At 44.7% G+C, this 12,092-nt stretch overlaps 1 protein-coding gene across 4 annotated transcripts in view; it reads left to right on the top strand.

The window, feature by feature from the left end:
• Positions 1-12,092, top strand: part of IGF1R (insulin like growth factor 1 receptor) — a 300,773-nt gene that overhangs the window by 217,816 nt on the left and 70,865 nt on the right. The window contains exon 1 of one of the 4 annotated variants that reach the window (XM_042941112.1): positions 4,034-4,796. The exons of the other annotated variants lie outside the window; for them this stretch is intronic. Coding sequence (XP_042797046.1) covers positions 4,781-4,796 — 16 coding nt within the window. The 5' untranslated portion in view covers positions 4,034-4,780. Of the gene's footprint in view, positions 1-4,033; positions 4,797-12,092 lie in introns of those variants that run through there. 4 annotated transcript variants of the gene reach the window in all.

Here is a 12,092-nt window from a genome sequence, read left to right as displayed (position 1 = left end):
TCAGTTTGTGGAATGGGGGCAGGTGCATTTGGGAGGAAAATACCTTGAGTAGGCAGGTTCAGAAATGGAAAATGGGGGAAGATAATCTATTTCAAAACTTCCAACAGCAGGGCGCCTGGCTGGCTGTGTTGGTGAAGCGCAGGACTCTTGCTCACGGTTGTGAGTTTGAGCCCCACATTGAGCGTAGAGATCACTTTAAAAAAAAAAAAACCGTTAAAAAACCTAAAAAGAAAAAAAAAAATTTCCAACCGTGTCAAAGGAGATTTGTGCGTGGATTATCCCAAAAGGGGTCATGTGGTTTTAAAGGTCTGAGAGATCCCTCTCTTTGCAGGAAAGTAGGGGGCTGGGAAGATCACATCACGGTGTGACAGGAGCCCTGGGCCAGGAGTTCTGGAGACCCTGGTACTGGGCCCAGCTGTCCAGTACCTCGTGATTGTCGTAGTCTCAAGCTGTCTGGGTCTCGTTTTCTTCGGGTGCCAAATGAAGATGAAAGCATTCGACTGGATGCCCAGTTCCTGGGTTGCTTTCAGCTCCAGAAAAGAAAAAAAACGAGGGCTCTTTCCTTTGGGCATTCATCTCATTTCAGAGATGCTCCCAGCTCGCCTACGAAGCCAAACAAAGGAAAGCAGCCCCGACGGGGTGGGGCGTGGCCTTAGGTGAGAGGTCCTCCTGGGTGAATGGGAAAGCGAGAAGCCTGTTCCCTCTCCAGAGCACTCCACTTAGCCAGCGTTGCACAGAGCCTGGCTCAGGCTGACTTCAGTCTTCACCCTGGGTTTCAGGTCACTCTGATTGTTTGCAAAACATGTTCTTTTTTTTGTCCCTTGCCAGTACTTGTTCTCTCTGTGAGTAAAACACAAACAGGTCCTGAGGGATGCTGTGCGCCAGTCTGCATTGCGCCAGGAGCGCACCCTGGCCTCTGCCCGGGGCTTGAGGATGCCCCAAGAACTCCCAGCTCCGGAGACAACAGTTGTGTTGACATCAGATCCTAGGAAGTTGCCACAGAGCTTATTCCTTTGAAGGAAAAAGAAAAGATCACTCTCTTAACCACTTCAGATCCTTATCTTTGGTGTATTCAAGTCCAGGATTTTAGATAGATTTTTTTGAAGGGCTTTATGCTTGAGATCACTCCTTTCCTTTCCTCCCCTAACCCACTTAGCCAGTTTGGGGCTTTACAGTGTTTAGGAAAGGGTTAAAAGTTGACTTGTGAAGCACAGTCAGGTGTTTTAAAAGTTGCTGTCTATTTTTGCAAGCAAGTAAACCTTATATACTCTCGTGGTATGGCGAACATGTGGCTTCACGGGTATGCTCATCCTCACTGGGGGAGCTTGAATGCAATTGGACCCCTTTGTGTTTATGAACTTTTTGTGCAACTTGCTTCAGTCTTCAGGCCAAGGATGGAATGAAAGAATGATTCTTGGACCGGTTTCCAAGTTTGCAGCCTCATTGGTGTTTTGCATGGTAGGGCTACCCTGCTTGTTTCTTTTAAAAATAAAATGAGCCCTAAAGTGTTAAGTTCTTCCATCTTTCAAAGAAAATTCCTTTGAAGCCTGAAAATCAGACCGTAGTATATAACAGAGAGTGTTTGGGAGGCAGTGAAAAAATGAGGAGGTGGGGTGGGAGAAAAGTTACTCAAACAGGAAGGGGAGAGGGACCCACCTCTCTGCCAGTGCACGCTGGGCTTACAGCACATCACCCCTTTGATCCTGGCCCAGGCGGTCATCCCTTGCCTGCGAGTAGCAGTGTCTGAAGGGGAAAGTCCCTGAACCTTCCACCTTGCTTTTCAGAGCTGACGGTAGGCTTTGCCATATTTTGCATCCCCTTCCAGCTTCCTTAGAGACCTAAGTGGATGTTGGGCCTGCAGCAATCCAATTCACTTTGAATAATACTCTGGGGAAAAGCCAAATATCCAAAATCAGAAGTGCACTAGATATTTAAAAAAATTTTTTTTTAATGTTCATTTATTTTTGAGAGAGAGACAGAGCATGAGTAGAGGAAGGGCAGAGAGAGAGGGAGACACAGAATCTGAAGCAGTCTCCAGGCTGTGAGCTGTCAGTATAGAGCCCGACGCAGGGCTTGAACTCACGAACCTCAAGATTGTGACCTGAGCCGAAGTTGGCCGCTTAACCAACTGAGCCACCCAGGCGCTCCTGAAGTGTACTAGATATTTAATTGTTCAGAGATCAAATGACAACCTACTCTCGGAAGATTCCTAATTAACTGGAAAAAAAGCAGAGGGCACCTGTGAGCCCATCTCCGTTGGGCATTTACAACTCAAACACACTCTTTCAACTGGCATTTTACACAAGTTGCCTGTGTTGGCACTTCAGGTGAACCCAATTTTACCGATCACTTACAAAAAACAAAAACCAAGAAATTCAACTATTAAGGTTAAAATATTATTTTCATTTATTTTTTATTTTTTTAATGTTTATTTTTTTGAGAGACAGAGACAGAATGTAAGTGGGGGAGGGGCAGAGAGAGAGGGGGAGACACAGAATCCGAAGCAGCCTCCAGGCTCTGAGCTGTCAGCACAAAGCCCGACGCGGGGCTTGAACTCACAAACCGTGAGATCATGACCTGAGCCAAAGTCGGACGCTCAACTGACTGAGCCACCCAGGCACCCCTATAACTTTTTTTGTTAATGTTTATTTATTTTAGAGAGAGAGAGAGAATGTGAGCAGGGGAGGGGCAGAGAGAGAGGGAGACACAGAATCCCAAGCAGGCTCCAGGCTCTGAGCTGTCAGCACAGAGCCCGACGCGGGGCTCGAACTCACGAACCATGAGATCATGACCGGAGCCGAAGTCGGACGCTTAACCGACTGAGCCACCCAGGCGCCCCTAAAATATTATTTTTAAAGTTGTGCAAAGGATGGACTTAAACTTTGGAATCTATCAGTCAGCCTTTCCAAAGTATAGAGACAAGATTTTTCCCCATATGAAATTGACAAAACGATACTGTCCAATGGGACTGAATTTACGTTTACCAAGATAGGATTTTAGCACTTTTAATGCTTTCTGGCAAGGGCGATAAAAGTTTTTAGTAAAACTACTGCCCCCACCCCTCCACCATCCACACAAATAAAAAACCAAACAAAATAAAATATAAACCAACAGAATTCTGTGGGAATGACAAGGTATTTTTGGTTCAGGTGTTTTTGTTTTTGTTTTGGGCTTCTTTTTTGGGGGGGAGGTAATCATCTTTGCAAGGACATTACAACATTTCTACATTTGTATGTTTTTCTAAGGCACTTTTGAATCATCAGCTAGATGAAATATAAGTTCCATGAATTTTTGTGGGCGTAGGTGTTCTGTGGTCCAGTTATCCAAAACTGGTTCTCCTAAGGTTTATGTGTTAATTCTGTGAACCAGCATGTAGGATCATTTGGGACACCCTGTTCCCCTCCTTTACTGATAACACAGTTTACTGTACTTGGGAAGTCCAGTGAATCTTCTTGTGGTTTTTCCACAGTAGTAAAAATACTTTAACTTCAGGAAGTGGGGTCAGCAATCAGATTAGATAATGGAAAAGAATAATGCGGTATTGTAGCATAACATATACTCTAAAATATATGTTTACAAGTCTGAAAGTGTGCCACCAGGAAGGAACGCAATCAAAAGAGAAAGGAGCAAAGACTCTGGAGAGGTAAAAAAAATGACTTAAAGTCTACTGTTATGACCCACGCTTCTCAAGTAGATGTAATTACAGAAGGGGGAAGCATTTTTCTCTCAAGCCACCTACATTTTTTTTTTTTTTTCAAGGCACAGTAGTGTGTTTAAAAAGCATATACAGGGGCACTTGGGTGGTTCAGTTGGATAAGTGTCCAACTTCAGCTCAGGTCATGATCTTGCAGTCTGTGAGTTCGAGCCCTGCATCGGGCTCTGTGCTGACAGCTCAGAGCCTGGAGCCTGCTTCAGATTCTGTGTTTCCCCTTCTCTCTGCCCCTCCCATGCTCATGCTCTCTCTCTCTCTGTCTCTCAATAATAAATAAACGTTAAAAAATAAAATAAAAAAAGAAAAGCATATACATCTTTAAGGGCTCAAATTTAAATAATTAGTAAGAAGTCAATCTTCCAAAGAAGAAAATGGTCCAAATCATTGAAAGACAGTTAAGACGTACGGTAAGTGGCCAAGAAATCAGGGGGAAGGAGGCAAAACCCCCAGCCTCACTGGCAGCCACAGCACTGAGATTAGATACGTATTTCCCCTTCTGACATTAGGAAAGAAAGAAAAATGGGTTTAGGGACCATTTTCCTCTTCCTTTTACAAAGAGGTAGGTACCGCTTTTGAGGCTGTATCAAAGAATCTACTATGGTGTCTAGAAACATTTTTGCAAAGAAGATCCTGAAAGGGCTTTGCAAAAGCGTGAGGGCACTGACTAGGTGGGTAGCCTCTCCAAGGAGGCAGCTTTATTTGTTGACCGCCTGCGAAGAGGCCGTACCACGATGCATATGTGTGGACAGGTGTGCACGTACAAATGTAAATCCCAGATATACGGCACAAATCTACCTCCATAGGTACTTCATGCATTTAACACTGTCTCCTGGTAAACGGTGCTCTGGTTGACCAAGTTGTATCCAAAACAGTGCGGGCTGGTCTCTAAATAGTAGTCGCCCCACAAGTGGCTACATTCAGTTAATGCATTTAAATTATGTTTACGTAAGTGTTTATGTATGTGGAACGGGGCTTTGGCCTGGCTGATTCCAGTACTGCACCTTTTGGACTTACAATTTCCACCAAAATAAATCGGAGGAAGTGGTATGTGTAGCCAAGCTGTACAGCATGGAGCTTCTAACAGGTATGTGTAATAAACAATGTATCAGTAGCATTGATACTTTGGTCAACACCAGTAAGGCAGGCAGTTGTCCAGAAATGGGCCCTGAACACCGGTTTTAAGAGCTGTAGCCAAAACCACAAAGCTGGAGGCCTCTCCCTCGGAGCTTGGCCTCCACTTGGACAAAACAGCCCCCAATTTGTCCCTGCGGGACACAGGCCTGCCTTGTTAGGAAATCAGCAAAGTTTAGGAGCCCACAATACCTCACATAACTCTGTGTACAGTAAAAGAGTGTGGAAATAGGGCTGTAAGCACGAACAACCAGACAAGTTATAAATATAGAATACTCTCTCAATTCCACTTTAGTTAGTCATGGAGGGACAGTGTGAGTTTTATAAACTTATAAGGAATATACAAACAGTTCCACATTTAAAATAACTTGGAGTAATTTTTAAGTGTGTGAAAAGGATATTTTTTCCACCCTGTCCATTTAAGCATCTGTGACAGGCAGTAGTAAGTGATTGGTGTCTCTATGTGCTCGTGCCTGGCGGTCGCAGCACTGGGGAAGGGTTTCAAAAGAGTCACCCATTTGGCAGTGAAAGACTCAAAAAAAAGATGGAGGAGGTGGGGGGCGTGAGTTGTGTCTGAGGGAGAAGCGCCGTGTTCCCGCATGAAGAAGCAGACACAGGCCACCCTCGCCACGGTCCTGCCTGGACCCCCGACCTGTTCCCCCATTTCCTTGATCTTTTTTCCCCACTGAGTCTTGTCTGTGGTTCCCAAGTTTGCATGTAGGCTTTGAATATGAGTTTGGAAGAAAGAATTTGGGGACGATTTTCAAGTACGTTAGGATGATTTGATTTCTTTTTTAAAGAATACTGTTTTATAAAAGTAAAGAGAGTGGGAAGGCAAATCTCCCCTCCCGCCCCTTAATATCTGACTTTATTCCTTTCCTTTTTGCCTCACCCCCACCTAAGGAAGATTTTCTGCGATGCAGCGTCTCCATTTGCCAGGCATTTCTATAGAGATTAAGCCCATTGGTATATTTTATCCTCCGTCAGGCAGAGCAGGTAAGAGCGTCACAGATCCGGTGACCTCTCCCCCACAGATTAGATAGTGATTCCTCTTTTTTCTTAATATCAGAGAATGACACAATTTAGTCAAGTTGACAAGTATCATCTTTCTTCCTTTAGAACAAATCTGAACTGTGAATAGATTCTGGGGTTCAGATCGGCCTCTCTACCAGCCTCTCGATGGGCCTGTGATTTCATCACTACATGTGAGGAGTAAAGGCTAACTTACAAGGCTAATTTTGCCACCTGTGGATCACGCAAGCAAAGTTTCATAGAAAATAGAGGGAATGAAACACTGTCACAGGCCAAAAATGTGGAGGAACCTTGAGAACGTTATGCTAAGTGAGAGAAGCTGTCCACAAAGGATCACACAGTGTCTGGTTCCATTTGTGTGAAATGTCCAGAATAGGCAAATTTGTGGAGACAGAAAGTAGATTAGCAATTGCCCAGGGCTGGAGAGGGGATTTGGGGGGGGGGGGGGGGGAAGTATGAGAGGTAGATGATGGGTACACAGTTTCTCTGTGGGGTGATGTTTGCACAATTGAGTGGAGATACTAAAAGTCATCAATTTGTACACTTTAAAGGGGTGAATTGTGTGTGAATTATATCTCAATAAAGCGGTTATAAAAAAAAAAGGTGTGAAGGAAGGGAAAAAATCACATAACCCACAGTAACCCAAGCCAGCTCAGCCAGAACAGGATTCCTGATCTGCCTTGTGCTTTTCATGGTATATCCATTGTAATCTTACATTGTATCTTTGCTCTAATGGATGCGCTTTCCTTACTCTTCTTACTAGTTAACCCTGGAAATTTTGACTTAATAACGGTGCTACCTAGAACTTTCCTCCTTCTGGATTCTGGGCTGCTTGTTTCCTTCGGCTTCTGTTTTCTCTGTTTTCTCAGTGCTCCTCCCAACACAACTTACCAGACCTTGGAGACTTAAGCAATCCAGTAGGCACTGTCTGGAGATGATTATTTCTTTGGCTCATTAATGAAATGTTCACGGGGCGCCTGGGTGGCTCGGTCGGTGGAACGTCCGACTTCAGCTCAGGTCATGATCTCACGGCTTGTGAGTTCGAGCCCCGTGTCGGGCTCCGTGCTGACAGCTCAGAGCCTGGAGCCTGCTTGGGATTCTGTGTCTCCCTCTCTCTCTGCCCCTCCCCTGCTCACACTCTGTCTCTCTCTCCCTCAAAAACAAATAAACATTAAAAAAATTTTTTTTAATAAAAAAAAAATGAAATGTTCACTGATGCTTTCAGTAGCCAGTATGAAATGTTCTCCCATACCTCCTGGCTTACCTTGTGTACTGGACAGTGAGGTCTAGTCTTGGAGCTCAACTATTTTCTGTTTCTTACTTCTTTAAGCCTTGATTATATGTGTTTATGAGCTGACCTAGAGGAAGGCACGGAACTTTTTTTTTTTTCCCCTTCCTCCTCCATGACCACGTTTTCAGTCTTGCTGAGACATATTAACTGGTGAAGGAAATGAAGTCTGGTTATCTAATTTCATGAGTTACACTTATTTGGGTGACGTGGGTTCTGCGGGTCACTGAGTCTCCCTGGGTCTTACTGGTCGGGCTTCCTGACAGCACAGTCATTTATATATAGTTGCATTTGCCCCACAGAATGTGTGCTAACTCAGTGCCCTCCATGATGGGAGCTGTTACTTCAGTATTGCAACTTAGCAGTGACATTTAATGGTACATCTGACAGGGCTCAGCCTTGCAAATTTGTGCTGGAAAAAATGTCCTTGAGGGTTCTATTTGCTATAATTCAATAAACAAAGAAGGCTTCGTGGGGACATGTTATCTCCGTAATATCACCTGGATGCTTGTCCCTTTTCCAGAGTGTCATGTTTCGTGGGTGTTGTCCTTCCTTCTGATGACATGGTGTGCCTCAGGGAGGAGAAAAAGGTGCTGGGACTTGGGATTTTTTTTCATGATGGATGCATGCTTAAAAAGAAAAGCGGCACAAGAGCCATATCCTAGCCCTTTCCTTTTAGATAACACAGACTGGCTGAAACATAGCCCCGCCGTGGAACAGAGTGGGTGAAGAGGCTACCACCAACAGTCTGAGAGATCTAGGTTTGAAGCCCAGCTTTACAGCCTAACAATTATTAAATTGTACATGAATAGCCCTGGACGGTGATTAAATCTCTGTGCCTCCATTTGGTCATCTACCCATGATGATAATGATACTGACCCCATGTGATTATTAGGAAGATTAAATTAATGTATACAAGGTACTAGGTGTGTATTGTCAGGCCTGTGAAAATGCTCAGTGAAGGTCAACTTTATGTTAACAGAGAGTCCTGTATTTAGACCAAAATTGCATCCATATAAGAGAGACTCAAACAGGTATTTTTGATCTGAAAAAGAAGACAGGAGTTTTAGGCAAATAGTAGCTCAGAATGAGCTATCTCAGCACAATAATGATAGTTATTTCGGAGTTGCAGTGATCACCCCAAGCATACTGCCGTGGTCACAGAAGACCACCATTGGTCTTCTAGTCCCCTGGCATTCCACACTGTCCCATCTACTACCGCCGTGTTAAGAGTAGGTTTGGGGGCAGGTGTTGAGAAGCAGTGGTACTCATGTATGTTACATGAGCTGTGACTGAGTAAAGCATTCAGAGGGAGGCCAGGATCACCGTGTTGGAATTTGGAGCCTGAGTATTTGAAAGTCTGACCTGTAAAGAAGAAAGCCTGTGCTTACCTTGAGTATCAGACACCCATTGGGGTCTGGGGAGAGTGCCAAGGAGGAGGAAAATGCACGCTCATTGGGTGGAAAGAAGAACTTAATCAAGGTTGGTGCTGTCTGGCCGTTGGAGTAGCACTTTCTCTAAGGTGAAGAACCCCCTAGACATTTGCAGAGAAGTGTCTGAGACAGGCATGGGATGAATGACCTCTAAACTTCCTTTCAGCTCTAAGTCTCTGTGCTTGGATGAAAGGGGTGAATGTGACCACAGTACTTGTCACTTCTGAACTGGAGACAGATCTAATGGCCCTAGAAGCTTCTTGCACAAGGCTGCCTGCCTGCTGTTGCATGCCCCAGAGTGGACCCTTTAGATGGAGTGGAAGGTGCAAGAAGACAGTTAACAGGGAGGGAGTAGTAAGGAGAAGTATGTAACTTCTTCCCCCCCTTACAAACCTCCGTATCTCAGAAAGTTCGTATGTTAACACAAGGATGCTTTGTCCAGGGGCCTTCCTGTTGGGAAAAAAGCAGACTCCAAACTGGGTCTTGAAAACCGCTTCAGATTGCAAAGAGGAACTCCTTGGTACACATTTGGGAGAAAATGAGGCTCACTGTGTTGACAGGTTCAGAAAGAACCTTCAGTGGGCACACCGAATGCTCTTGGATCCAACAGAGAAGACTGAGTATCTTCAGGAATCTAACCTGAATGCAATCAATGTTTTCTCTAGTACAGGAGGAGGTTTCTTTTGGCCTTAAGAGAAACATTGTTGCAAATGTGACTTTCTATGGGGAACGTTTTAAGATACCGGTTGCCACGTGAACTTTCTTTTGCCACGGGTAACTGATTTGGCTTATACGACAGTCTTCCAGGCAGAAGCTTGTCTGCCAGTTGTTTTAAGCTCCGCTTGGGATTTCCAGGCAGTGGTTCTCCAGAGTTTTCCATTAGCCAGTTCTCAGGATGTCAAGAAACTTGATAGGTAGGTAGATTCTTCTTGTCTTCCTTTTGAGGAAATTGTGCTTTACTATAAATATGTGCCATATATATATATGTACACACACACACACACACACACACACACACACACAGGTATGTGTGTAGTTCATACATAGTTGTACCAGTTGTATTTTCGTTTTATTTCATGTTTCATGGCTTCTAAGCTTTTTCCCATAAGCCTGCTTTTGACACTAGCTGACTTGTTTAGAGAGCCCAGCCTAATACACTGGGATAAAATGTAGCAGCTCTCCCTGAGCCAGGGAAGCCTTGATGTTCCTCATACTCTGCTCCCATTGATGGAGGTCTTTGCTTGGGGTGACGGGTGGGGAGGAGTATGCATGAGGATAAAAGGGAGGACAGATTGAAGATTATTTTACAGTGTGAGAGCATCTGGCATACACCAAGCAACACATCCCAAACTGAACTGATCTTTCTCTGTCCCTCCGAAAACAAAAGCTCGCCACACTTCCCACATTCTCCAGATGTATCTTCAAGCTGCCTGCTCTCCCCATCCGCATCACTGCCTCTTTGATCTGGACCACTGTCACGGCGCACGGTGATGGCAACTGTGACTCCGTGGGTCACCCGTCCTTTCTGTTTTCCATATAGCAGCCAGAGTGATCCTTCTAAAATGTATATCTGCTCTGCTCATGTGACGCCCAGCTTAGAATCCTTAAATAGCATCCTTTTCCTCTTTAAGAGTAGTCCAAACTCCTACTTGTGGGTTAAAAGGCCCTTCTCACCTCTCTCTAACTTGGGTCTCACCATCTTTCCTCTCTGTCTCCTGTACCCCTGCAGTCCCCAAAGCCTTGGTCGGTCACACATTCTTCCTGAGTCTGGTTCTCCTGGCCCGCGTTCCCCATCAGTTCTGCCAGCACCCCCATGCACCTGCTAGCTCCTGCTGGCTTTTCAAGCTCCTGGCAGTCCCTTCTCCTGTAAAGCCCTCCTCACTGGTCCCTTGCTTGCCTCTCTTGGTACTCCCACTGCCTGTCCTCAGGGTGGGGAGCCCCAGGAGGGCTGGCTGTCCTGTGCCTGTGTGTCTACAGGACCTAGCCTAGGGCCTGGCTCCTAAGGCTGATATTTAACAGTCCAAAGGAGCCTTTCTCATCCCCTCACCTGTGGCTGAGTGCTCCCTGGAGGACAATGCCGACAGCCTTGAATGGATTTGGGCATTCAGCTCACCCAGCTGGCGTCCCTCCCCTCCCCCTGCTCACGATTCTGTCTGATGGAGTCAACTCCTCCCCTAGCAGGACGAGAAAACCATAAAATTTCTCTTGCCCCTGCATGTCCCTTATGCACTTTGGAAATTAAAGTGCATTTTCCTGGAGTTAGCCGTGGTTCACCTTTATGCATAAGGATGCATGTCAGTCAGGAAAGGCATGTGTCACAGAGGGTAACCCAGAAATAATTAAGATGTCTCAAAACTAGCCTGTGTTTTGACTCAGAAGTTTGACCTCACTCGAACATCCATGAACTATTTCTATTCTTTGTCACAATTTTATCCCAAATAATTTCCAAAATGGCCCCCTTTCAATTTTTTGTTCCGTGAGAAGAGGTTGAGTTCTCCACCTTCAGTTCCAACCGAACACTTTATAATCGGTTTTAAAATGGCTTCTCTTTGGTAAAGATTGTTAAGGAACTGACTGGCAAGAACAAAAACAAATGTAAAAAACAAAAACAAAAACAAAACACTAAAAACTAGAAGGAACTTAATAAGTACAAGGACACCAGGGAGGGAAGAAGTTAAAGGCTGATATGTGACTTATTTGCTGCCCCCTAAAATGAAGGGAATGAGCTTTTAAATGCAACACCTCATTTTTATGTGGCCGTGACCCCAAATTAATCCTTTTAGTGGTTGGTGTGGGACATGTCGTTAGTTTTTCCAGCAGTTTAGATAGGCTTTTGTTTTTATTGTTGGTCATTCTGAGAATCCCAATGAATAGAAGGATCTCGTGGGCAAAATAAATTTGCTTTTCTCCCTGTGTGTTTGTTAGTTTATAGCAGCTTCCATTTTCCTCTTATTTTGAAAAGCTGAAATGCCTTTTAATCATGTTAGGTGTGCTCCTATTCATGAAAGCCAGGGAAGAGGCTCTCTTCTTTTTCTTCTACAGCTCCGTAATTGGAAATTTGGTAACTGTACTAAATTTTAAGTTTTGGCATTTGTGTGGAGCAGCCATCCATCTGCTGGCGAGATGCACTGCCCAGGGCTTTTCAAGAAATCCCTTAATAGTCCTAAACACTAATAATATTTATATACATTGAGAAGAGACAAAATTTACAGCAGGCTTCTGGGGCTGACTCCAGGACTCTCTAATCCTGAACTTCCTGAGTGTTCTCCTGCCTCCCAGAATCCTCTGATTGTGCTGCTGGGGGAACACCAGCTTCCGTCTCTGGAGCAGCCTCTTATTTAGAGTTTGTCCTCCAGAAAACAAGTGACCTCTCCTTTCTCCTCTGTCCCCGTCACACCCCGTTTTTATTCCCCTAGAGTATTCAATATGTGGCGTGCAGTTTAGATCATGTAACACAAAGGAACCCCTTGATTTGTGATCCCTTTAAGAGGAATTG

This window comes from Panthera leo, chromosome B3, assembly GCF_018350215.1.
Source record: "Panthera leo isolate Ple1 chromosome B3, P.leo_Ple1_pat1.1, whole genome shotgun sequence".
NCBI classification, from domain to species: domain Eukaryota; kingdom Metazoa; phylum Chordata; class Mammalia; order Carnivora; family Felidae; genus Panthera; species Panthera leo.
This window is presented reverse-complemented; position numbering and strand designations above follow the sequence as displayed.